Here is a 27,580-nt window from a genome sequence, read left to right on the forward strand (position 1 = left end):
ATTCACTATTTTTAACATTGGAAGATTAAGCTCCATGATAGAAGCTAAGCTAGTGTGTCTGTCTATACAGCATATCCCCAGTGGAAAACTGTATACCTTTTCTGATTCTTTTCACATCTCTATTCATGCTTCTACCTTTTGAGTAAATAGCTGAAAAAAAGTATTTAAGTGTAGATTTTATCATCTGAGCTCAATAGTAGAAAAGCAAAGATATGTGGGTGTTTGGACTATATTCAAAACTATGTTTACAAAGTATAGATACAGGCTCCACTGAAAGTTAGGTATCATTTACAGACAACCACTGAACGCTAGGTATCACCTGCACACAAGCATAAATAGATACCTAAACTTTCTTTCAGAATTTATGTCCTTCCACTGTTTAAACTGTTCTTGGGAACCATATGTGACGGCCAGAACCAGAGGGATTAATAAGCAATAAATATGTACTTCTTAGAGACATTTGGCATTTTGCCTAAACAGCTAATATTAGTTAATATAAAGCTTGTAAGTTTGTAAACTGCAAATGTAACTTGTCTGTCAAAACTTTAACCAAAATGATAAAATTAACTGTTTGTGTAACTGACTGGGCCCCATAGGCAAAACTGTAGCTATAAGATTAGGTGACTTAATGGTTTTTTGCTCAGGGTTCAGCCTTGATGATAAAACTGGATCCAACTGTCTGGCACACCCAACACATTCCAAGAAAGCACATCCCAAGAAAGCATATTCAAAGAAAACCTAAAAAGCGTTGGGGCTTAGGCAGAGCAATGTCAATTTCAAACCTAAAGGTGCTGCATTGTAACTTGCTTATTGGATAAACCCGAGTCTAGGTAACCTTTTATGATAATTTTTAACACCTTTCAATCCCATAGGGTAACAGCTATAGGGCAACATTATGAGTGGCTTTAAAGCCAACAGATTAGCATAAGACTAGGTATAAAAAGCGCGTAATCAGGTGACCAGCAGGAAGGAGGGAACAGAATGGTCATTTCTGTTCCATGCCCAGAACCCGGACTCCTGGTGTGAGTGAGGATCGGATCCTGATCAAAGGACCTTCCCCGGTAATCCCTCTAACAGCATCGATCAGGGACACCTGACTCCGCTGGAATCACCTGATGCATACCTGGCATTGAAGGACTATCAATAAGTTGCCAACCAATGTCTGTCTATCTGTTGCTTTAAACAGCCCAGTGGCTAATACCCTGACAGTGCCCAGTTGGCCTAGGACAGAATTGATCTATCTGTTGTTATTATCTGTTATTATTATTTACTATTAGCTCTTTAATACTGCATTATCTGCTTATCACATTTATCTTTCTGTTAACTGTTATGTATGTGTTAGCTATAATAAATTTGCCTTTACTTCACTCCCAACTTTGCCTCCTTGATCTGAAACTGAACCAAACAGCCCAGTTGGCCTGTGATAGAATTGTGCCAGTGACTAATACCCTCGCAGTGCCCAGCTGGCCTGTGACAACCATAGGATCCATCTCTTCTGGAAGCGGCAAACTTTGATACACAGCTTTAGTTAGGAACCTGGATTTACCCATGACAGCTTTCTACAATAGAAGTTGTAACTGAAGGTGTTTACAAATAATTACCATTATTGTTCTTCCTTTAAACTTCAACAAAATTTAAATTAGTAATATAACACAATAGTATAACAATTACCATTATTTTTCTTCCTTTAAACTCCAAAATAATGCATGATCTTCCTACTTCTTGCCCAGCACCTCTGTAAAAGAAATCAATGACAAAGTTACCAGAAACAAAATCAACTACCCACTTTACATAAAACAATTAGTTGCAACACTGTACTGAACTGCACCTTTCAATGACTGCTGCAGGACTAATTACACTGTAATGTACCATACTGACTGCAAAACAATAGGGTGCTTACAATGTGTGTACAGTGTAATTCTGTCAAGTCAAACTGTAATTCTATCCAAAACAGCACACAGGAGACTTACTCCAGCAAAATGGCTCTGGCCTCTCTTTTTTTGATTCATTAACAATTACAGAATCAGAGAAAAATAAAACTGAAGGTGATTTAGGAAGGTCATGAATCCAGCCATTCTCAACCAGGGTGCCACAGAGCACCACTGGATAATAGCACTGTCAGGTAAACAAACAACTATATATGGATTTATAAGGTAAACCCAGAACATTCAAATTGGAACTAAAGTGTCAAAAAATTCTGACGTCTTGTGTTCCACGTTCTTTGCAACAAAATAATTGCTCTTATTAGTTTTTCTGTAGTCAAAAAACAAGTAAAAACTAAGAGCTAACATTTTCTAAGGGATGCCTTGAGTCTACTATGGCAGAAACCTTGCTTTTGCTGAAGGGGGCTGATTTACTTTTGAGTGAAGCAACTGAGATATGGTAAATTTATCCCTTAAATTATTAAATATGGTATAGAGGCTTTCAACTGTATCAACTGTACCTGTATCTGTATCCAGATTTTATTGGCCTACCACAGAATTGTTGTGAAGTTAGCAGGAAACACCCTCAATTTATAATTTATATTGATTCTTTCTTTCACAAAATAAATGAAAGATGTTAATACGGCATCTCAACAGTAAAGGAGAAATACGATTTTTCCAATAAACAGAAGTGACAATCAATACTCTCTATATGACCAGTGTTCAGGAGACAAGAGCTCCAATGCATGTCATTTTTAATATAACCCCCCAGTCTCCATCCTTTTCAGTTTTATATACACTGAGAGGTTTTCAATTCCTGTCACAACACTGAAAAATGGAGGTGGTATATTCATTGCTAAAATACAGCGTGGAAATTATGAGGAATTCAATAAGAGCACTAAGACTACACCAGTCTGAATAGATTTGTGAGTTTTGCACATTTGTATCAAGGTAACTGAGAAATAGCTCCAGCAACTTTGCAAAGCCCAGCTCTGACTGACTAAAGGCAGTCAGTCAAAGATTAACATGATATCTGATGGAAAAATAAGTTTCTAGTGATTGTACAAATCTCACACCCCCCAGAATAATCAAGTGCAGGAAGCATATGATTACCAAATTACATTACATTACATTCACACAGAGTATCCGTCATGTTTGCATGTTGCTTGGCTGAGGCCATTAAATTTCAGTATTCTGTAACTGGTAGTAGTATGTCAGTTCACTCAAGTAAAAAGTAACTTAAATCCTGACATGCTAGATATTATGGTGATGGATATCGCTAGAAACTCAAAGCTAAGGGCTATTATTAATACTTTTTATCTTTCCATAGAGCTAAGATTTTACTTCCCCAGAGGGTCACAATGCTGTCATTAATGACAGAACAGAACTGGTCCAATTACATTTATTTTGGAAGCTCACCGATTAGATTCCCCATAACTCTTTTTTGCTACACTGGCAGAGGCACAAGTTTTAATCAGTTATCTCCTTCGTTCTGATAACTCACTACACAGCTACCTTTATCTGAGCAATAACATTCTTTGTTAAACATTCTTAAGTTAAATATAGCTTTGGTGTCTTGTGACACAGGTCAAACTGTCGAAGCAAAGATATTGATGCCATGTAAGACATGACAAAATGGCAGAGATTCTCTGCAGGTGATACAACAGAAAGGACAGCTCCTGCGACTCCAGGACCAAACCCAGATGCATAAGAACAGCACTGGAGATTGGAAACTCACCCCCTGGTACTTCCCTATCACCACCTTAAGCCTGGCCGCAAGATCCTGACTGTGCAGCTTATGGTATTCTGTACTGCTCAGTACTCAGTAAGGGTGCACTGATAAAGATTTTCTTGGCTGATACCAATAGCCGATGATTAGCCAGCCATGTTGGCCAATGCCGATCGATAACAGATGTTTAGTAATAGTGCAAGGCATTTTAAACTACTGACATAAATAAAACTTTCTGTTTGTTTGCTTTGTATTTATAACACACACACATGCCTACTGCCTGCTCTGGCCCTCATAAGGAAGATGGTGACCACTTCATTCTTACGTACATCACTCCCTCACCCATGGCTCCTACCTGCATCCCTGCTCCCTGTGCAGCCTGTGCTGCCATCCTGGGCAGGCAGAGTAGACCTTTGCATGGGCAGTGGCACCAGGTGCGTTTGGAGCCCCAGAGCATACCACTGCTGCCAAGGAGCGAAGGCGCCTGGTGCCTGGCGGAGCTGAACGTCCCTTGTGCAGTGTCCTACCTGCCCATGCACAGCCCAACATCTCTGTGGCAGCCCCAGCACTCAGACCCCTGCTGCTCATGTGGCATTGCCACAACAGTGGTGGCAACTGCAGGAAATGGTCCCTTTGCAGCTGAGCATGGCGTCCTGTGACAGCTCCCTGCTGCCGCCTCTCCCTCCTGATGCTCACCAGGACCTGTAGTCTGCCACAGGCTTGGGCTGGTGGCAGGACCAGACCATGCTCTCCAGGCTGCTCTGGGCACATGACTGTAATTATCGGCTACAATCAAAAAAAAGCTGATGGCCAATAACGTCATTTCTCCTTTTACTGATGCCGATCCGATAGTCAACTATTTATAAAGCTAGACTTGGAATTCTTGAGACAGCTCTCAGAGGCCATATAGTCTAGGGACGTGGTTATCATTGGAGACCTAAACTACCCTGACATCTCCTGGGAGGAACCGTCAGCCAAACCCAACCACTCACATAGGTTCTTAACCTGCGTACAGGACCTTCACCTAATGCAGAAGGTATATGGTCCCACTAGGGGGAATACCTTACAGGACTTGGTGTTGGCTATGGGTGAGGACCTGATAGGGGAGCTGCAAATTCGTGGTCACCTTGGGGACACTGACCACCAATCAATCGAATTCACCATACAGCATAGAGTGGGTAAGGTAACTAATAGGGTGGAAGTGCTTAACTTTAGGAAGGCTAACTTCAGTGTGCTTGGGAGTCTAGTCAATGATACACTGCAGGATAAGAGTATTGGCAAAACAGGAGTCCACGAAGGGTGGTTGCTCCTAAAGGAAGCAATCCTTTGGGCGCAGAGGGAGACTATCCCAGTACAAGGGAAAAGGAGGAAAGAAACCAAAAAAACTTCCTTGGCTAAACAGGGAAATCCAGGGGATCCCAGGGGCAAAAAAGAAGGCATACAGGCGGTGGAAGCAGGAGGAAGCTACCGAGGAGGAGTATACTTATTTGTCCCACACTTGCAGGGAGGCAGTCAGAAAGGCCAAAGCAACTAGAGCTGAGGCTGGCAACATAAACTGAAGACAACAAAAAGTCATTTTTATAGGTATGTAGGGAGTAAAAGGAAGGCACAGGGCAGCATAGGACCCCTACTGAACAAGGAGCAATTAGTGACAGACAGGGGGAATAAGGATGAGCTAGTCAATGAGTTTTTTTGCCTCAGTATTCCTGAACAGGGGTCAAGATAAGTCTCCTAATGGGCTCTTAGACAGGCATTAGAGGGACACCAGCCCACCAACTGTCGATGCTGACTTGGTGCAGAGTCACTTGGATGGACTGGATGTGTTTAAGTCAGGCAGGCCTGGATGAGCTGCATCCAAGAGTACTGAAGGAATTTGCTGGTGTCATAAAAGAACCACTGGCACAGCTGTTTGAGCACCCATGGTGCTCGGGTCAGGTCCCGGAGGACTGGAAAAGGGCCAATGTGGTCCCTATTTTGAAGCAAGGGAGGAAGGAGGATCTGAGTAATTATACGCCAGTCAGTCTCACTTCCATCCTTGGAAAGGTCTTTGAAAAGATTATGAAGGATCATCTCTGTGGGAGTCCAGCAGGAAAAACAATGCAGCAAGGAAACCAGCATAGATTTGTAGTAGGTAGATCATGCCTGACCAATCTGGTTTCATTTGATGACAGGGTCACAAAACACTCAGACGCAGGAGTAGAGGTGGATGTTGTTTTCTTGGATTTTAGGAAGGCCTTTGATATGGTACCTCATCCCATTCTCAGAAATAAATTCAGAGACTGTGACATAGATGTTTACATATCTGGTGGGTAGCAGATTGGCCTAGCGGTCGTACCCAGAGAATGGTAGTTGATGGGTCGGTATTGACCTAAAAGGATGTGGGTAGTGGGGTCCCACAAAGTTCGGTCCTTGGACCTGTACTCTTCAATATCTTCATCAGTAACTTGGATGTGGGTGTGAAGTGTACTCTGTCCAAGTTTGCAGATGATACTATTTTGTGGGGTGAAGTGCACACTCCAGAGGGTAGGGAATGATTGCAGGCAGACCTGGACAGGTTGGAAAAGTGGGCAGTACATAATAGGATGCAGTACAACAAGGACAAGTACAGAGTGCTGCACCTAGGGCGCAACAATATCCAGCATGCCTACTGGCTAGGAAGTGAGCTTCTCAGCAGCACAGAAATGGAAAGGGATCTCAGAGTCCTAATGGACTCCAAGACGAACATGAGTCATCAGTGTGACAAAATCATTAGCAAAGCTAACTGCATTTTATCATTCACCAACAGATACATCCAAGGAGGTGATACTCCCCCTCTATGTGGCATTGGTCAGACAGCAGTTGGGTGCCGTACTTCAAGGATGTTGATAGACTTGAGAGGGTCCAGAGGAGGACCACTCGTATGGTTAGGGGCTTACAGGACAAGCCCAATGAGAAGAGACTGAGGGACGTGGACCTCTTCAGCCTCTGCAAGAGAAGGCTAAGAGGTGATCTTGTGGCTGCCTACAAATTCATTAGGGGGACGCAGCAAGGGATCAGAGATGCTTTGTTCACCAGGACGCCTCTTGGGGTAACAAGGAACAACGGTCACAAACTGACAGAGAACAGATTTAGGCTAGATATCGGGAAAAACTTCTTCACAGTGAGGGTGGGCAAAATTTGGAATGGGCTTCCAAGGGAGGTGGTGCTCTCCCCTAACTTCGGGGTCTTTAAGAGAAGGCTGACCCCAGCACTCTTTCCTGCCTAGGCAGAGTCAGACTCGATGATGTGTGGAGGGCCCTTCTGATCCTAGCGTCTATGAATCAGTGCACCCCTAGTAATCAGTGTTAGGAAGCAGCCAAAATGTGTGCTTGTGATCTATAACCTCCCCCACCCTCCTTTTTAAATAAAAAAGTTTGAAGTTTCAGGGTTAAGGTAGTCATTACTGGCAGTGAAGCCCAGGTCTGCATGACTGACCCAAGATGCATCAAAAAAATAAGTGCAGTCACACCAGAGTTGACATCATTTACCTAAGAACAGGGTTTACATGGATAACAAGACTTTCTGATTTTGGAAGAGATGCGAGCTGAGCTCTAATAAGATCATTTTGATAAAGTACAGACCTGGGCTGCAGATGACAAAGACAGTTCAGTAGTTTTCCAAAGTCCCATGTCAGTCCTAGGAAAGAAAGACCACACGCCAGTGCAGAGGGAGGGGGATACATCACTGGCTGGTCATCAGGGTGCCCAAGAAGAAGACAGATCACAAGCTCAATGTGAAAGGCAAGAGCTCTTGTGCAGGAAAGCTTTTATTGGACCGACACACAGAGTCAAGACAGGTCCAGGCAGGCTTTCACTGTTCCTTTCCTCAGGCCAGCAGCCATCGCCTCAGCTCTCTCGCACTCACAGGGCTCAGCACAAAACACCAAACCCCATTTTTCACTGTGCCAAGAGCACAGCCCCGCTCCGCGCAGCTGGCCGTAGACAGCGACAGCGACAGCGACAGCCCCAGCCCCAGCCCCAGCCCCTCCTCAGGCCTCAGCGCAGCGCTGCTAAAGACTTCTTTTACGAAGACCAGGGCAGGGGTGGCCCGGGGGCCAGGCGGGAGGTGAAGGCGTCGAACAAGGGCCAAAGAAGCCGGCGCAGCTGCTGGGCCCCCGCCGCTTGCATCAAGCAGCCCCGGAGGGCTGAGAACGCCTCAGGCCCCATTTCCCCCAGCGCCCCGCCACCCACTCACAGGGGCCGGATAAGCAGCTGGTCGCTCTCCTCGGCCGGGATCATGGCATCGGCCTTCCTCTTCGCCGACATCGCGACGAACGGACATGAAGCGGCGCGCTATGTCCCTCGCCGGCACCCGCACGCGGCGCCCCCGGCAGCCTCCGGGCCGAGGGGGGGAACCGGAAGTCCAGCGGAGGGGAGAACCGGAAGTGAAAAGTTACTTCCGGTTGCCGAGACCGGTTGCTGAGGTGAGGAGGTTGTTGCTTATTCGGGGCGTCGTCCCCATTACTGTCCCCATCTCGCGGGTTGGAGCAGCGACCTAGGCCGAGGCCCGGCGCTGCCCTCTGCCGCCAGAATGAGGCCGGGGGGAGGGGCCTGGTGGGCACAGCGCGGGGGGGAGGGGCCTTGCGGCCCGGGCCGTGAACCCCTTAAAAGGATCCTGTGACAGCCCAGGGTGCCGCAGCTCAGCCTGGTTGAGAGCCGCTGCTCTAAAGCTTGTCATTGAGTAAACCTGTTTAATCGGCTACTTTACTTATGTGCACCCTGTTCAAACTGCATTATTTATTTTAGAAAATTATCCTTGCAGCAGTTTTTTGAACCAGGCCGTTAAGTTATAGTCCTTCCTGTTCTTACACATAGAGGAACCCAGACAAAAAGAACTTAGTAGTATTTTGTTGAAGTAGCAGAGTAGGAAGAGGTGGGACCAGTTTTGATTCCTAGGTCTGTCTTCAAAAATCATGGGTCAAGTGGCTTCTAAGTTTAGATACAGAGTCCATGCGGGTGTCTGGGTATTGACTGATCCTGGCAGTGTCACAGGACCCGTTTTTCCCATCTCTCTTGTAGAATTGTCTTCGATCTAATTATGGTGAAAAATGTTCAGAAAAGGGAAAAAACGACACAGCAGCAGCAGCTCACAAAGTAGTGAAATCAGTACCAAGAGTAAGGTAAGCTGAAGTTGGTCTGTAGCGTCAGTCTGTAGAACAGTTTTGTCTGCTGTGATCATATGGTTGTGTGGTTCATTCAGAGGTGATGTTAGAAGTGGGACGTTCATGAAATGGCAGACTGCAAGTGAGAGAATATTTTCTGTTTCACCTGTCCTTAAAGTTGTGTTTTGAGATAACCAATATAACACCTTGTCCTAAGGTGACCTGATGAGGAGATTGCCTGATAGACTTAACACAGTCTGCATTTTCCAGTTAAGAAATGATGATAGATCATTGCAGCATAGTGCCAATGCAGGAGACCTTTTTTTTGGACATACAACTCTTCACGGGCCAAGCTGAATGCTGTGTAAAAAGTATGGAAAGAGTGTGCTAGTTGGGCATTTCAAAGGATCTAGCCACACATCTTCTCAGGGTGGATTTGATCAGCTTTGTTGATGGATGAAATTAACAACATTCTACATAAATTTGCTTTTTGCGCATTGGATTATTGGATCCAGTCCACATTTATTTTCTGAAATTAGTATTTGACCTTGAATGACCAATGAAATAATTGTAACTAGTCTATTGCAACTAGTTAGCATCTTTCAGAATGCAAGTTTCTCATTGTAGACTGTATCTTTTGGCATATAGAATAGGAAGCACAATGTTCATGTATAGCAAGTAATTTTTTTCATCCGTCAGTTGGCTGCCTTATTCAGGCTAGTTCATGTTAATATCTTTTCATGAAATTAACAACTTGGTTTGCTTTCTTTGTAAAGGAAAGCAAAACTAGAATGAGCAGTTGAGTGTTTAGCATGTTCTTTTTCCACTGTGTGGCCAGTAACTTGCTACTAAGTTCAGCAGCTATGCCTTCAAATATGACAGCTTTCTGACAGCACAAGAAAAGGAGTTTGTAGGAAACATGCACTTTTTTCCATATTACTAATTATTAACAAGACCTTTCACAGCAGCATTGCAATATGTTATTGAATTTGGTTCTTCCGAACAGATTAACAAAAAGACTGCCTCTATTTTATGCATCATTTCTTTAAAACTCTTCAAAGTGGAAGGTTTGACAGCCAATAAGTATAGTCTGTCAAACATCAGTGTTAAGAATAATGAATTCAGTCTTCCAGATTTCCTGAAATGCCTGGTATTTCTAATATACATCCCATTGCTAAAGGTCATATCGCTTCAAATACTAATGGCAGGTATGCGCTTGCCAATTTCCCAAAGGTGATGTTACAGTGAAAGGAAAAAAATTGCAGGCAACTTCTTTAAAGTTCATTTTTGCTGAATTTTTGTCCACTTTTTTCAAAATGTTTTTGGACTTCATTAAACCCACTTGTAGTTTACATCATTGTAAATGAGACCAAGACAGGATAATTCATGCCTAGAAAACTATTATATTAATCCTTCTGAGAAACTCTTCTGAGAGTTTTTTGGCCTTGTTTCATTGGATTGATCTGATCGCTTTTAAATAGATTAAGACATGAGTTAAGATGCTAATGAAATGTATGGGGTAGAAAAGCATGAATTAAGATGCTAACGAAATGTATGGGGTAGAAAAGCTCAAGGTCAATTGTTAAAATGTTTTTAACATATTGCTGCTTTTCTCCCCCTTTAACTAGTCCGTAGACTCCAGTCTTGGTGGACTTTCCAGATCTAGTACTGTTGCCAGTCTAGATACAGACTCCACTAAAAGTTCAGGTACGTGACCAGAACTGTGATAGACTCACCAGAAGGAGATTGATTTATAAATATGTGTTGGAGAAGGAAATGAAAAATGTATATTCAAGTTATGAATTACACATTTACATGGCCAGTTGAGCTATCAGTTTGTCTCCTGACAAGCATTTGCCCAGTCAGAGCACGTGAGGTGCAAGTTGAAGTGGAGAGCCATAAAGAAGTTGCACAAAAAGTATAGCAGAACCGGGGACAGTGGTCAGAAGTGAGGTGTAAAGAGGTGCAGCAGCAGGCATGGACCTGATATACAGTGTATATTAGGCCCTGGGAGTGAAGTTCTGCTGAGATAGAAAACTGTTCCCGTGTTTGAGGTAACGGTCACTGAGTGTTTCTGTTGACTCAGAACTTCAGAGCAGGTTTTGGACACAGGGACCTGGCTTTGCATTAGATACATGATCACCAAACCAAAGCACAGAGAGGAAATACCTGATAAGCAACTTAATATGGCTACAACAGTAGCAAAAAGATTTAACGTTCTCATCTCTGAAAGCACAGTTTTGCCATTTAGGAATTGTCCTCAACTATCCAACAGTGTGCTAACCCTCATTCATGTAATTTTTCCACATACGGCTTTGAAGAGGACTGTCAGCAGACATGGTAAACAGTGGACTTTCAGTGGTTCTGTTCTCAGTAGTGGCCGGTAACAGAACAAGGTTCTGTTTGGTTCACCACTGTTCTCAGTGGTGGCAGGTAACAGAACATGGAGCAAGGGAGGATTTAAGTTGGATATTAAAGAAAAACTCTCTCACTAGGAGGGTGGTGAAGCACTGGAACAGGCTACCTAGGGAGGTGATGGAATCTCCATTCTTGGAAGTTTTTAAGGCTTGGCTCGATAAAACCCTGGCTGGGATGACTTAGTTGGGGATAGTCCTGCTTTGAGCAGGGGGTTGAACTAGATGATCAGTTGAAGTCCTTTCCATCCCTATTTTTCTATGATTCTAAGAAAGTAATATTTCCTGGCACCAAAAGAATAGGATTACTGTTTGGGTAGAATGATTGTTCCAAATTATATTTCTTTCCTTATAGGAGAAGCAAAGATTTCTTAGCGGGATCTCTCTTACTGGACCAACTCTGTAGTTGGGATAAAGTCAGAAAAGCTTTCAAGAGCAAGACATTCTTTGTCAGGTCCATTTCAGGTCATGACTATATCACTTTTACACTACCATTTCTTTATAGGACAAAGCAACAGTAATTCAGATACCTGTGCAGAATTTAGAGTTAAGTATGTTGGTGCCATTGAAAAACTGAAACTTGAGGAGAGCAAAAATCTGGAAGGGCCCTTGGACTTGATAAATTACATAGATGTTGCACAGGTAAGTGTGTTATGAATGTGTTGGAACATATTAAACTGATATTTCTTCCTGCCATCTTCTATTATGATCTGACAGCCAAAATCTAGACAAGTAATTTACTGTAGCGATATGTGCAGTTTTAATAAGGAAGCCCTAGCTAGTGGTGGAAGGGTGTGCCTTCAAAGGGCAGATCTGCAGGAAGTGGTGGGACTACCTAAGTAGCATCAGAAAGAAAAAAAGGGATCCTGACTACTCTTGGTCACTTAAGATTTTGTGATACGAGAGCCAGAACAGAATCTATGGTACTTACACAATCAATAGCTTCTTTTATTAAAAGATTAATCAGGATTCTCTTCACAAGGTCAGTTAAAGCTTTAACTGCCCCTTGGACTTCAGAAACAAGGCGTTTGCAATGCTAGTACATAGCCACTTGCACACGTTCCCAGTCTTGCAACAAGCATTACCTGCATGAGTGCACACTAAACTGGTGCTAATGTTGCTTTCCCCACATGGCTTTCGTCTCATAAGGTAGTTGACTCATAGGACAAACACACCAAGGTAACATAAGAAGCCTCATTCTTCAGAATGTCTTTTCTCACCCCTGAATAGCTGGATGAACTGCAGCATTGGGCCGGGGGGAGAAAGACATTTTTACAATTTTGCAGGACAAAGCCAAGCATAGCACCTATATTCCATGCACTAAGGATGGGGGAAAAGTGAATACTGATTTAAGCTGAAGTAAATGTAACAAAGCAAATGAAGGCCATATGTTGTGTATATTCACTGTCACTTCTGTACATTAAAGGTTGGTTTTTTTTCTTTCAAAGCAAGATGGAAAGTTACCTTTTGTTCCCAGTGAAGAGGAGTTTATTATGGGAGTTTCCAAATATGGTATTAAAGTCTCAACATCAGATCAGTATGTAAGCAAATCTTCTCAAATTATTATTTTTTGGGTGGAATTTGGGGAATTCTGGAATAGCACTGCCTCTGGTCCTGCAGTCCTTCCACAGTCACACCTTTCATCCAAGCTAGCAGGTACTGGATGAAAGGTGTCTTACATGTGTGAGACCATGTTATTTAAATCCCATTGCACTTTCAAGAAGGTGACAGATCCTTGCTATGGTATCTAAATTAAACCTTTTATCCATTGCTTTTCTGACTTCAGCCTGAAAGAGACACGTTGATAAAGACTAAAGCAGTTTGCACTTGCTTTTTTTTTGGTCTTTGTACTGGTGCCACCCCACTGACATCAATTTGTAGTTTAGAAACTTAATAGCCATTGGACCTTTATAGATATGATATTGCTTGTATTTGATGCAGAGAAAAATAAACTGCATTCCAGATTAAGTTAAGAATATATCATTTTTACTAAGCACAGTGTTCCAGGATTTCTAGGTAAGAATTTAAAAGCCAGTGTTTTGCATCTTGAATGGCTTATCTTCCAATTAAAGAAATGAACTGACATAGGGATACAAGATATTTTTCCCCAGTTTATTTGACCCTATTTCTGTTTTGTTTTTTGTCCTATCACAATCACTACAACAGCATTTTTATCCTTTACCTTTTCTCAAAGAGTCAGACGTGTCATAAAAGCTGTTACCAGGGGCATGTAAGCTTCTCTTAAGTAAATAAGTCAAGCTAAAGATTCTTTTCTGAAATATATTAAAGTCTTGCAAAAGGCAGTTCAAAGCATACAAGACATTTAAATAGTACTGTTTGCACTGTTTCAGAAAATCTCTTTTGCTACTTGGTTGCAGGATGTGTTACATAGACATGCTCTGTATTTAATTGTGAGGATGGTCTGCTATGATGATGGTCTTGGAGCCGGCAAGAGTTTATTGGCTTTGAAGACAACAGATGCAAGTTATGAAGAATTCAGTCTCTGGTTATACCAATGTAATAGTCTGGTAAGACAATTTGTTTACACTAATGGGTGAAGGGATCAGTGTATTTTTGTCTGATTTGGCCTTCTAGGACAACGTTGTCTTTATCTGTGAGGTTTCTGAACCTTTCCTTATGTTCTGCACAGTTGGGTAGGACAGTTAAGGTACAACCATTCTAGCACAAGGAAGATTATGTGACTTCAAAGAATAGCCTCCACTTTCAGAGATAAATATTCTGATTAACTTTGGTCTAAAAATCACTATTTGTTACTCTCTAGGGAAAGGCTTCCTTAAATTCTTCAAGTAACATCTTTTTGATTATTGTTCTAGGCCAGAGGTATCAAACTCACCCCTTGAGCCAGATTTGGGCTGCCAGGCTATTGCCAGCCCAGATCTGGAATACACCGTTGGCAGCATGGCAAGTGGCAGTTAGTGCAGCCATTGTCTGTCCCCCACCACTGATACTCATTGCCAGTGAGGCTCCCTGTCCTGCCTCCAAGTTCCTGGCCCCTGTACAAGTTGCAGGGGTCAAACAACATTGTTCCACAGGCCCCAAGTTTGACATCCCTATTTTAGACATTCAAAAGCAGTGAAAGGCTGTGCTGTCCCCCCTGGGCACAGGTAATGCTGGAGCATTGCTATGGAGAGCTACACTCTACAGAAAAGGGACCATGTAGGAAAGAAAGGTGGAAACATTGCTCTCTGTGAAAGAGCAGTTTACCTCCTTGGAGGCTGACATTGGATCCAGAAATATACATCTTGAAACCCTCTGGGTTAAGTTGCGGGGGGAGGGGGGGTATGCAGGGAGAGAGACCTAACTGTAGCTGTATACTGCAGACCACCAATCAGGGGGAGGAATTCAATATGAAGTTCACCCGAGAATTGACTGTGCATGTGATGTGGTTGTCATGGGTGATTTTAATTATCCAGGCATCGGGGGGGAACACTAGGCCAAGTTGGATCGATTACAATCCTTCCTGACCTGTGTTGAGGAGCCCTTCCTGACTCAGGAGGTGCGTAGGCCAACCAGAGATGACGATCTGCTAGACTTGGTCCTAGCCAAAGGAGACGACCTGGTGACAGACTTAAATGTAGAGCGAAGTCTGGGCAACAGCAACCATGAAACCATCATGTTCACTGTCTGACATAAGGCAGACAATCCTGATAGCAGGATTGAAGTTTTAGACTTCAAAAATGCAAATTTCAGTGCGTTTAGGTCACTAGTAGGGGAAGTGCTGTGAGACCAGGGTCCGAAGGCAAAAGGTATGCACGAAGAGTTGTTGTTCCTTAAGGACACAATCCTTGAAGCACAAAGGAAGTCCATTGCCACGCAGAGAAACAGTAACAGAAGGGCTGGGAAGCCCTCTTGGCTAAACAGGGAAATCACGGTCCTCTTAAGAAAGAAGAAAGAGGCTTATAGACCATGGAAGCTTGGGGCGGGCCCCAAAGAGGACTATTCCATGATGGCCCATATTTTCAGGGAATCGATAAGAAAGCCTAAAGCAGCGACTAAACTTAAATTAGCAATGGGAATCAAGGACAACAGGAAGCCCTTCTTTAGGTACATAAGGAACAGGAGGAAAACAAATGGGAGTGCGTGGCCATTGCTTAGCAACTCAGGAGAGCTGGTTACTGGCATCCAGGAGAAAACTGAATGACTACCTTGCCTCAGTCTTTCACCAGAACAAGGGGAAAACCACGCCAGGTAGATGAGCACAGTAGGACTAATTGCCTTCCTACTATTGCCATAGAATTGGTATATGACCAATTAAAAAATTAGACAAATACAGGTCAGTGGGATTAGATGATCTTCCTTTGAGAGTGCTGAAGGAACTGGCTGAAGTCATTGTGGAACCCCTGGTGAAACTCTTCCACAACTCCTAGCACTCTGGAGAAGTCCCTGAGGACTGGAAGAGGGCCAATGTTGTGCCCATCCACAAGAAGGGCAGAAGGGAGGACCCAGGTAACTATAGGCCAGTGAGACTAACTTCCATCCTAGGGAAAATCCTAGAAAAGTTAATCAAGAAGTCTATCTGCGATAAGCTTGCAGAAGGTAAGATTCTAAATGATAGCATGGCTTCATTGTGGGCAGGTCTTGCCTTACCAACCTCATTTCCGTCTATGACCAGGCAACTTGCCACCTGGACATGAGAGTAGGTTGACATTGTATACCTAGACTTCCAAAGGCATTTGATCTAGGATCCCACAATGTCCTTGTGAGAAAATTGCAGGATTGTGGGCTAAACTCTGTGAAGGTCAGGTGGGTGAGAAACTGGCTGCAGGATGGGACCCAGAGAGTCATAGTGAATGGATATGCATCATCCTGGCGAGAAGTGAGCAGCGGTGTCCCGCAGGGGTCGGTGATTGGTCCAGTACTTTTCAACTTCTTTATGAACAATTTGGATGCGGGTTGAAGAGCTCACTCGCCAAGTTCATGGACGACACCAAGTTATGGGGAAGTGTGGTCATGCTTAAAGATAGGCTACAGATACAGGCTAGTAAGTTGGGTGGATCGGAATCTGGTGAAGTTCAATGACCAGAAGTGTAAAGTGCTCCACCTTGGGACAAGCAACCCCCAACACACCTACAGGCTTGGTGGCACCAAACTGACTAGCACCATGAATGAAAGGGACCTGGGGGTAATAGTAAACCACAGTAGTATGAACATGAGCCAGCAGTGTGATGCTGTAGCCAGTAGGGCAAATAATACTCCAGCATGCATCAATTGACGCATCTCCAGCAAAACCAAGAAGGTGATTCTTTTGCTCTACTCAGCACTGGTGAGACCGCAGCTGGAGTACTGTGTACAGTTCTGGGCACCGCACTTTAACAAAGACGTGGTAAAGCTTGAGAGAGTCCAAAGAATAGGCACCTGTATGATCAGAGTCCTACACAGCAAGCCATACAAGGAAAGGCTGAGGGATCTGGGACTCTTCAGCCTGAGGAAAAGAAAGCTGAGAGGGGACCTGGTAGCAGCTTGTTGCTACACTAGGAGAGTACATCAAGGGCTTGGTGAGCAACTGCTCACCAGGGCACCCAAGGGAAAACTAGGAGTAATGGTCACAAACTCCTGGAAGACCATTTCAGACTGAACATTAGGAAAAACTTCTTCACAGTCAGGTGTCCAGACTGTGGAATAAGCTGCCTCCCACGGTGGTGCAATCACCTACCCTGGAAATCTTCAAGAGGAGACTGGACGGTCATCTTGCTGGGGTCACCTGACCCCCAGTTATCTTTCCTGCTTGGTGCAGGGGGCTGGACCCTATGATCTTCCATGGTCTCTTCCAGCCTTACAGTCTGAATCTATGAATAATGCTAGTGGTTTGACATAAGTTTTCATGCACGTGCAAAGATAGCATTTAGCTTTTTTAGCTCTACTGGGAGGGAGCAAGCAGAAACTTTCAGTACCACACAGCACTGCTTAACAAGTAGGAAGTTTTTTCGCCTACATGTCTAACTAAAATAAGGGAGGTAGTTATTTTCAGGGCATTATGGTAGTACATGAGATCCAATTACCATGCCACTAAACTTTGAGGATGATTTGGAGACCAGGGTTCTCAGGATTACACTGTAAGTACAGATAGTATTACAGGTAACAGTGCTGAATTGACTTTTTCAAACAAAAAAGTTTTATACCCCTCAGATGACTGCAAACTAACTTGAATTCTATAGAGCTTGACTGCTAAGTTACTCTATACTGAAAGATCTTGGCAGAGCCAGTTGCACATCACACACATGAATGAGTCTTTTTTCCCCCATAATATTTCATAATACAATAGCTACAGCAGAAAATTCTAGCAGGAACATGTACTGTATAAGAGCATTTAAGCTAAATCCTTTCTGAGAATAATTCATTGACTTCTTTTTATTCTTATAAAATGTAGGAACAAGCACAGGCCCTCTGCAAGGTATTGTCAACAGCCTTTGACTCTGTTTTAACATCAGAGAAGTCTTGAATTTCTTCAGCTGTCATATGGGATGGTTTAAGAATGCTTTGTACTGAGGAGAAGGGCAGCCCCCTTTTGTGACAAAACTGACTAAATCAAGCTTTTCAGAATGGAACAGGTGTGAACTCTCTCACTGCTTGACCAGGATCATTAACACTGCACCAAGGAGAGCCACACAATTTTGTATATTGGTCTGCAATCATTAGAAAATGACAGCTCAAGTCTGACTTACCTAAAGAAGTCATTTCGGGTTTCAGACATCATCTTCCAGCTCATAAATTTATGAATAATGCTGGCTTTTTTTTCTAATTGTGAAGCTTGTACCACAAATAGTATTTTGTACAGGAATATAAAATAAAAGTCTGACATTGTCTTCTAACTGCTGCATGCAAAACAGATATCGTGACTGTTGTTTCTGCTTAGACTACATAACAAAAGTAGCTGGTGTGAAAGTACATGCTTATGGGACTTATTACAGCTGAGAGATCCCAGAGCTTCAGGGTTCCTCTAAGATGCACATACACATGACTATACTCCACAGTGTTGAAGCTGCCGCATATCTAGTCTCCTACTTTGAACAGCTTATTTGTTTCGGAGGCACAAACTGTACAAAGAAAAAGGCCAAAGTTAAGCTGATTTTAAAAGTAGTTTTATTTTTCCAGTCATTTAACTGGTTAACAAGAGTAAATTCTTTTATTAATCATGCTCTAATTATAAATCACTGCATTCAGGACATTGAAAATAAGAGTTGATTTTAGGTTATACAATATATACAGTTGCTCTGCAACTAAACAAAATAATCAAACAACTGAATTGAATATTATACATCTCAAGTAGCATTCTAAGCTGCATTTTAAATGTTATTTGCTCCTTTTTCAACAGTTAACACAGCAACCTAATAGTCTGCCTAGACACAGGTTGTTTTGGATCATGATCCCTTGAAGTCACCTTTGACTTAAAATTTTGGGTTTTTTTGAATCAGGTTAAAATTTTGAATCAGATATTCTACAGTCTTCAAAATTAATGTATTTTCTGCTAGAGGAGCAAACCTTGCAAAAGCATATTATTGAAACTAAGGGCATTTTTTTCTTAAAAATTCATCGTTGGACAGTTGAGGGTTTAGTTTCCTGCACAGTCAGTGCCACCAAATAGTCGCAAAATGAGAACCCAGTAACTTTTCAGAAAACTAATAACCATAATTAGTATTGTGACATCTGAACATGTATACCTTTTAGCACAACTGAAGTTAATTTTGCATCAATATTTAACCTTGATACCATATAAAAGACTGCAGGCTATTACAGATACTATAAGATTCTGTGTTAAAAAATACTGTACATAGGAGAACTGTGCAAAATAATATGCCCATTTACTTTCTAGACTCTATCTGGTATAGAAACATACAAAAGTGTCTCAAACTTAACATATCAGTAAGTGAATAAAATGGTAGTGCTAAACTATTACTCTATCATTTTTACTGGGAACTTTGAAAATGCAGACTAATTAGTTTCAAAATTTGCAACACAAGTATCCTGAAACATTCCAGTTTATTCCCTTATATAGACTGCAACAACAGCTGCTAGAAGAAATGAAAATTAAATGTGTATCTGGCTGCACCCATACAATACCAGGCTCTCTATCACTGAACCATGTCAGGATGGTGATGCAAGGGTAGGTCTGACTGTTCCAGCATTAATGCCATTTGATTTTTCTTAATATAAGCATATGCATTGGCCTGTTTTTCAGCCTATTAAAACACAAAGTGGCCGATTTATACACTATTTGTCAGAAATTCAAAGTTCTCTTGATAAATATAGAGATACAATAGTCACAAAACGTGATCAAAGCCAATGTGACCTAGACATTGATTTTTCTAATCCTATGCCATCAGTTGTTTCCTGTAGCATAAGCAAAAAAACTGGTACAATATTGCAATATACAAACATCAAAATGACATTGGATTTCTAATGTTTTGTAGAACTGCATCAATCAACTGGGAACTAGGAATGGCTTAGCCTTTTTCACAAATCAGTAAACAAACAAGGTTAACAACAGTGTAGCTACCATATGTGGCTATATTATATAAATACAGAGTGAGTTAGCAAACTAATATTTGTTTGCAAGGTAGTAGTGGCACACCTAAAACATTGTATGAAATAGGACGTAACATGGTGTACTTGTGAGCTGTCAGATAACATATCCTTAGTACGGTATTTAAGTGTTCCACCAAATATGTTCCATGTATGTGAACATGTTCCTGTGTGACTAAGAAAATTCAAGTACAAAAATTAAACACCATAATACAATTTTAAGAAATTTTCCTGCAGTCCATCATCCTTAGCTAAGTACATTTCAGGAAGTGCAGTTTTCATATCCTTGAGTTAATTTAGTAACTCAGTAATATTGCTATAGGTTCAATTAACCAGCAGTAGTCACATCAAATATGATTGAAAATGGATGCAACATACGGAAAGGACATTTCGAAACTGCTTACGAACGCATGCAGCATAGAAAATGAAACCGGTCTCAAGCTCACAAAATTATAACTAGAAAGTTCAACATCTAACACAGATTTCAGATAACTTTAAGCAAATATCTACATCAAATCTGAAAGAAACACGTCTCCTGTTATGGTGATCTGAAAGATTCCTTAGCTTTTACCTGGCCAAGATACCCGAGTTCAGGATGACTTTTTCAGCACTAGATGCCTTTTCTTTTATGATAACCTGATACTGCCAGGCGCTGAATGCTCCAGACTCAGAAGTACTCAGCAATGTGCAGGTTTAGGCTCTAACACTTCATACATTACAGAGAGCTAACTGAATCCATTGTCCTGTTTTTATCTTAGGCTTTTCAGTGAGGATGAGGATACAACACTGAACTATAGTATTTCCAGGTTAAAAAAGTCAAAAATTAACTTCAACTAAAAATATTTGTAATAGTTAAGTGTTCACACATTTCCATGTATTCTGACTGTTTTAATGTATTTCAGTTCACTGTGGAAAAGATAATAGGAGCAACTATTTTTTAATGTAAACTATTAATGGAAAAATTTATACAGAAAAAAACTTTAAGTTCCAAAGTCAGAACTGCTGTAATGACATGTCAGCAACAGTACCTAGGACTCCAAAGTATTCTGGCAAGGAGTTTGCAGGTGAGAAGATGAAACAAAGCAAAGTTGATTTCTACAACATCTGGAAATGAGACGTTTCTCCATTTGTCAGTAGCAGTTTAGTCAACAATAAAGTGCACAAATGAAACAGGGAAAGCTCCTTTACGATTAGGATCCCCATCAATATGGCCAATCTGAAGAGACATAATTTTGGTTTTCTCCTGTTACAAAAATTCAGCACAGTCTCAAAAAGAGAATTATAATATTAACATCAAAGCAAATGCCAAAGCCTATCAGGCTCCTGAGGACTGCCCATGTATTAGGATAGATCACCATATCTCTCAGTTATGGAGCCAAGCTTTTAATACAGTAAACAGGAAAAAAAAGTAATACAAGGGTTGTGCATGACTTACTGCTCTGATACAGATTTAAATTGTAGCTGTTATTATTATTTTTTAATACCATGTGAAGTCCCCAAATGAGAATGAGGCCACTGTTGTGCCAGGCAGCATTCCATCTAAGCTGTGCAGGTGCACTCATGCATGGCTGTGCATACCACGCAGCTTAGCGGGAACACTGGTGCCAGGCACTGAACACACAAAGGAGAGTTCCTGCTCCAAAAGGAATTTTAAAACTTGTCACTTCTGCACAATCGGGGGGGTTTTAGGTTAATGAACCTACTTCTTTTTGTGCCAGAAACCTCATGTTGTATGTGAACCCTTATCAGGAGTCTCTGGACAAAGCAAACAGGTGAAAAACCAAAACATAGCTCCTCATGTGGTGCCCCTAGTGGAGCACACAGGAATTTTAGAGCATTTTGGAATGTCTCAGCCCCCTGCTCCTCCAGGACTCTGTTAAACAGTTTCCTCTCCCCACCAGTTAAAATCCAAATGTTGTAAGGAAAAAAAACATGGGTATTTGGCCTGCATCCTAAAAAAAGGTTACAATCTGTTTTGTTATAGTAGTTTTGCACTCTTCTTTGATACCCAATATGAACAAGAATAAAAGCTTTCACAGGTAACCACCTTTCCTAGGGCCCTGTATTTACTGATTAGATTTTGAAAAGCAAGCAGATAAGATTCCTAGTCAATAGGAAATGGAAGCACTAGCTTTGAGTGCAAATCCATAAGTGGATGGAATTATTTTATGGCAACTCAGGGGTGGAACAGAAAAGGCCTCCTCCTGTTGTGAGCTCCTAGCCTCAGTAATGTTAGGCCAGCCAAGAACCAAAAGTGGCCAAAAAAAGCCATCTTCTATGGTCTCTGGTACGACTCTCAAAACAGAAACAATATCAGAATTCTAGGATTTCCCACATCCTGTAGATGAGCTCCTCGTATCACATGTTCTCAAGCTGAAGCTAAGTCATCAGAAAATATCTGACAGTCTAAAAAATTAGCTGAGTTCAGGTTTGATCTTATTTTGTGGGAAGTACAAGGTCCTCTAGAGTCAGGCTACTCTGCATTTATTTGCTGCTAGAGAAATTTTTTTTTCAGTGCAGAAGCACTGGTGAAATGAGAAGTACATAACCTTTTGTTTACTGTTGTTCTCAGCCCCATTCTGGAAGTGAATGATTTGTTCTTCATGATCATTTGTTGGCTATTTCATTACTAGAATCTATAAAACCAGTTTCAGATAACAGGCAATAAGCAGTCAGTCAGCCAAAAGACTCAGGAATGTAAAGCATGTTAAATGAGAGATTCTGGGCTGTTGGTTGCAGATGTTTATACCCATAAAAGATGATATATTCTATCACCTGTATACTAGGCTCGCACTGTTCCCATCAACAATGTGTTTGAAAACATAGGCAGGCTTTCATTTGAAAATGCAAAAGGGAAAATACTCACCCACCACTCATGATCCTCCTCACCATCAACAACAATAATGTCTCCCTCTGAAAATGTTAGTTCATCTGGGTTATCTGCTACACAGTTGTAAATTGCTTTTACTCGCTTGGGTTTAGTTTTTGACTGCAAGAAAAAATATATATATACATGCAAATAATACAACAAAAGAAAGGCAAGTAAAACAGGCTGGGACAAGTTTAGACAGAAAATGAAGTAGCTGCCTAAAACGGTTACCCTTTGCACAGGTACCCATTCAGACTCCTGTCTTGCACAAAAAGCTCCCACCCAAGTCTGGGTTTCAAGTGCTCCTCAGAGCAGCCCCAGGAGTGCTCCATCTCACCAGCAGGTGGCACACATTTATCCATTACTGAGCTTAATTTCAGTAAAGCTTAATTAATTGTACTTAGAGCACTGGCTAAACATTAAAACTAACCTTCCCAGTCTTCAAGAGACAAATACATGCGTTTCCTGTACAAACAAAGACCAGTGGTCAGTGACTGGTCCAAAAGTATGCAGTGATCCTGTCAGTGGCAGTACCAGAAGAAGAGTACTAACCATGTCCTTGCTTACTCTACTAGACCTGTTTTGCATCTTTCCAGTACGGGACTCTCTAAAGTAATTCCCCACTACTAAGAGTCTTTTGAGGTCTGTGGAATATGGCCCATGAGATGCTCTGTCACCTCTTGAGGGTGGGGAGAAAAAACTAGTGTTCCCAAGTCATATAATGGAAATACTACTTAGAGCATTTCTCCTGCTCCTCTCCCCACATCTGTAGGACAGTGTTGCTTTTAAGTGCCACTTCAATGCCTTGGAACTGAGCAACTTGCAGATGTTAGACAGGTGCCCTGGGACTGGGTGGGAAGGAAAAAGAAAGGCAGAGGCTACTATCTGAAGAGAAGGGGCTGCTCCTTCCCTTCCTTCTTTAAGACCCCCTACCTTGGGGGTCTTCAAGAGGAGGTTGGATAGATATCTGGCTGGGGTATTATGATCTCAGCACTCGTTTCTACCCAAGGCAGGGGGTCAGACTTGATGATCTGTTCAGGTCCCTTCTGACCCTAGAAACTGAAAGATCTCCTTGTGTCTTAATGACAAAAGTGTTTAGCTGCCTCCTAGCAGATGAAGCACTCCTTTGTAATCCATTTCTAGATCATGCTACTGGGCAACACTGCATAATGATTCTAATGAAGTCTGTTCCCTCTCTGCTGAATCATCTTTCAGTGCAAAGGGGAAGCTGAATAGGTGCAGGGATGCACCTAACAACCACCTAATTACTACCTTCAAAGAGCAGCAATTACATATGTTCTGCTCTTTGAAAGGTAGTGGAATTTTAATAGTCCTTTAGTCCTAGAAGACCAAAAGGCCCAGGGACATGAGCCATGTACCTACAGTATAATTTCAAGCACATAAAACACATATAGAATAAATGGGTAATAAAAAGCTTTCTTCTCTAAAGAAGGTGCTATTGGCCATATGCATTTCAGAGATCGTCTCTGTACAACAGGAACTCTGCGCAGGCTTGGACCACTTGCCCAAGCTTTCCCTATTGCTGGCTGGTCCCCAGAATCTTCTGGCAGGGGAACATATGGAACAGAAGGCTGGAGAGCAAGGCTGGATGGGTGATTTAACCAAGTGCTTTAGCTGAACCAATCTAGCTAAAGCTACACTTAGCTGAGAGGTCAGCGAAAGCCTCAGAGATAAGGTGCTTTAGTTTGCCTGACTTACCTAAAGCACCTCAACAACTAAAGCACTTTCACCACCACTCAGGCTTCTATTTCCTCTCTGCATCCTGGATTGTGAAGAAACTACCCTGCTGGTTTCCCAGAAAGCCAGACTCCCCTTGACTGAAGCGCTGTTTCAGGAGTCAGATGTTCAGGAGTCAGGATCCATGTTGTGTAAAATTAAAACTGAACCACGTGGCAAGCAAACTGTTCCCCTGTACTTACCTGGAGAAGTATATTCATATATATTTAAAGAGAACTGGGGGATAAAAAGGTTATAGTTTACATAGAAAACTCAGGCATTAGGAGCCATTTAAACCCGACAAAAGAAGCTTAATGGCTCAATAGTTTCACACTTGAGCCGGAAACAACTGGTGAAGTGTTACTCTGATCCAGCAAAATCAGAGAGCAGCTATAAAACCCATCAGGGCAGCTGCCCACCTCAAATTCACCAGATAGATTCCAAAATATTCAAAGATGTACACAGTATGAGCAAGCAATCTATTTAATTAACTAGGAAAAAAAGGTCTAAAAAAGAGAAAAGGTGTATTCCTAATAGTGGAGTGTGACAAGTTCCAGAGGTCATTCCAATTTCAGTAGGTCTGCAAGCCAGCCAGAATTGGAAAGATGAATACCCATCAGTGAGCACATCTGCATGCTTGCTCTTTATAAACTGCATGTGTTTTCTACTTATCACTATTAGTTACTTGTATTACAGTCATTTTTAGGACACCTGCTGGACAGCCTGTGTCCCTTGTGTGAGCCCTGTACACAGATTTAGAAATAGTCTCAGTCCTGAACAGCTTACAGTCTAAATAGGCACGACTAAAAAGATGCGAGGAAAAAGAGATGCAGAGATGTGAAATGGTTCTCTCAGCAGGTCATTCCCAGAGTAAGGAACCCTACCCTAATGCTTCAGGCTGTAAGCTCACCATCTTTTGTACTGCAATTTATTTACCTTCAGAGATACTCATCCCATATATGAGTGAACACATGCACTAACACCAATACATGTTAACATCAATGTTCCTGAACTACAGAATGATACCACTTAATTTAGCTGCATGGAAGGTTATTACTACACATAGTAAAAATAAATACACTCCCAATCTTTTTGACACGTTTTCATTACCTACTTTACTGAGGTTTCAAAATGAAATGGAATGTGTGCAACGACAGTAATACTGCAGTTCGCTGGGCAGAATCAACAAAATAAATCAAGTCATGGTATTTTATAAATGGCAAAACATTCCTATCACTATATCTGCAATTGTTTTTACTTTAAATCAGATATAAACCAATCAGGAAATTCAGAAAAAGGCAACATTTCAGAAATACCTATTCCAAAATGTGCACATTTAATGAAACAACAATGGCTGAGTCTTAATTACAGTTCAGTTTTATAGCTTGTTTTTACTTCAACATATATGAGAAGTTATAGCAAGATTTCCATTATTCACTGTCCAATGCAACTTTTTAACCTGACGTAGACCTGTCTCCTACTTACTATTTGTGATTTCCTTGGCATTGGTGCTGGTGGTTGGATCTGTGTCAATGTGTTAGCTGCAGAACCAGTTTGTGGTACAGGAGCTTCAGATACACAGGTAGATTCTCCTGTTCAAAGCAAGCAAAACAATTTCAAGTGGGACATGTTTGTATATATAGATAGATATAGATATGTGTCTTTATATACAGACACTTCATACTTCCTCTTGACTGCAAAACAAGGGGAATGTCCTCTGATAGCCTCATGTTCCTCACTCAGGGGAATTTTTCTATTTACTCTGTTGAGGCCAGGAATCCCACCCCTAGGCCTAGCAAAGGGATACAGATCTGGATAAGACTTTGCAGGTAGTAAAGTCAACACATCAGTGTGAGATCCTTTTATATATGGCAACCATCATATTCTTAAAAACAGTCCATTCTTGCTATAAAAAAAAAAAAAAATTGCCCTTTGTCCCCCTCAAGTTTTCCATTATAGGTGCTTTACCCTAATTCCTGAACTGATTTTCTGTCCATCCTTCCCTATGTACAACAACCCCTATACTCCTAAAGGCTGTTAGTTAAAAGCTTCAGCAGTACAGTGATAGAAATGAGGGAAATACCCAGCCAGAGACAGATTAGATAATCAGCAGAACTAAACGCTTCTCCACGTCCTCTCTTCATTCACTTTGGAGTGCCATCTTTTTATAACCTGCCTACATTGAAAGAAAAGGATCACACATTGTGATATGCTCATCTTACTACCTGCAAAGCTGTATCCAGATCTGTACCCCTTTACTAGGCCTAGGGGTGGGATTCTTGGTGTCAACAGAATATACAGAAAAATCCCCTTGAGTGAGGAACATGAGGCAATCAGAGGACATTCCCCTAGCTTTGCAGTCAAGAGGAAGTACAGAAGAAGAGTCTTCATGACAATGAATGCACAAATATATACATTTAATATTTATACAGGTAATGGAAAGAGAAATTCCAGCATTACCACACACAGAAAGCCTTTACCTTGCTCTGGGTATCTTATTAAGATTAAATTACTACAATTAACTTACTTGCCCAGAAGGAAAAATATGGTTTGGAGGTACATCAGTCTGAAATTCAGTAGGTTTAAAGGATGAGTCAGAAATGATGCTACATGATTTCAAGGCCATGTTTTTTCTAATGATGTTTTATGATCTCTTCACAATGTTTCTCTCCCCACCATTCTTATACGGACAACACACAATGAAGGAAACCGAGCACAAGCCCTCTTTCTGTAGGTTCCTCTGCATAGGTGGGCACCTGTACAGCCCCAATAACCTCAACTTGGCCCAGAAGGCTGATCAGGTAGAATCAGGGCATGCAGACTGGGACTTAACTGAAACAGCTAAAGTGACATGAGGCACCTACAAGAAACAAACTAATAAAACTAAAGACAGTTACTTATTCCTGCTTCTGGTTTAGTCCAGTTGCACTGAATGTAGAAATTATATCCATAGTACACTAAGAAAAAATAAATAAAATGCCTCCAAACTGAACTTACCAGACTGTTGCAGAGTTCCAGGTCCTCTAGGCTGCCCTTTGTTAGTTAAGGGGGATGACTTGTCAGCCCTGTTTAGAAGAAATTAAGCATTCATCTATATAGAAAATAAATCAGAACTTTAAAAGTTCTAAAGATAGCAAATGTATGTTAAAACTATTTTCCAAGTTTAAATAAGACTCCTAGTCTTCCTTTATTGTGCTCTTAGAAACACAGCAACAGTCATGTTGCTGTAAAAACTACTGTTTTGCTATT

At 41.7% G+C, this 27,580-nt stretch overlaps 3 protein-coding genes across 6 annotated transcripts in view; 1 reads left to right on the forward strand and 2 right to left on the reverse strand.

The window, feature by feature from the left end:
* Nucleotides 1–8,040, reverse strand: part of CPSF3 (cleavage and polyadenylation specific factor 3) — a 39,462-nt gene extending 31,422 nt beyond the window's left edge. Inside the window, exons 1-2 of the mRNA XM_090032383.1 lie at nt 7,864–8,040; nt 1,672–1,735 (exon numbers count right to left, since the gene is read on the reverse strand). Of these exons, the coding sequence (XP_089888509.1) occupies nt 1,672–1,735; nt 7,864–7,934 (135 nt within the window). The 5' untranslated portion in view covers nt 7,935–8,040. The remainder of the gene's footprint in view (nt 1–1,671; nt 1,736–7,863) is intronic.
* Nucleotides 8,041–8,047: 7 nt separating this feature from the next.
* Nucleotides 8,048–18,033, forward strand: ITGB1BP1 (integrin subunit beta 1 binding protein 1). Of its 3 annotated transcripts, none has more exons than XM_090032417.1 (7): nt 8,048–8,092; nt 8,688–8,788; nt 10,399–10,477; nt 11,690–11,826; nt 12,633–12,725; nt 13,563–13,712; nt 17,573–18,033. In XM_090032417.1, exons 2-7 carry the CDS (start codon nt 8,717–8,719, stop codon nt 17,642–17,644), a joined length of 603 nt encoding a protein of 200 aa, XP_089888543.1. In that variant the 5' UTR covers nt 8,048–8,092; nt 8,688–8,716; the 3' UTR covers nt 17,645–18,033. The 3 variants fall into 3 exon arrangements, with proteins under 3 accessions (XP_089888543.1, XP_089888551.1, XP_089888561.1); XM_090032425.1 differs by lacking the exon at nt 8,048–8,092 and adding an exon at nt 8,314–8,349; XM_090032435.1 differs by lacking the exons at nt 8,048–8,092; nt 8,688–8,788; nt 10,399–10,477 and having other exon boundaries at nt 12,637–12,725.
* A 234-nt stretch (nt 18,034–18,267) lies between these two features.
* Nucleotides 18,268–27,580, reverse strand: part of ASAP2 (ArfGAP with SH3 domain, ankyrin repeat and PH domain 2) — a 171,764-nt gene continuing 162,451 nt past the window's right edge. For both annotated transcript variants that reach the window (XM_090032346.1, XM_090032337.1), the window contains 4 exons: nt 27,329–27,396; nt 25,817–25,923; nt 22,592–22,714; nt 18,268–20,941 (listed from right to left, as the gene is read on the reverse strand). In XM_090032346.1, the coding sequence (XP_089888472.1) occupies nt 20,867–20,941; nt 22,592–22,714; nt 25,817–25,923; nt 27,329–27,396 (373 nt within the window). In that variant the 3' untranslated portion in view covers nt 18,268–20,866. The remainder of the gene's footprint in view (nt 20,942–22,591; nt 22,715–25,816; nt 25,924–27,328; nt 27,397–27,580) is intronic.

This window comes from Crocodylus siamensis, chromosome 1 (genome assembly GCF_052110815.1).
Source record: "Crocodylus siamensis isolate JL-2025a chromosome 1, ASM5211081v1, whole genome shotgun sequence".
NCBI classification, from domain to species: domain Eukaryota; kingdom Metazoa; phylum Chordata; order Crocodylia; family Crocodylidae; genus Crocodylus; species Crocodylus siamensis.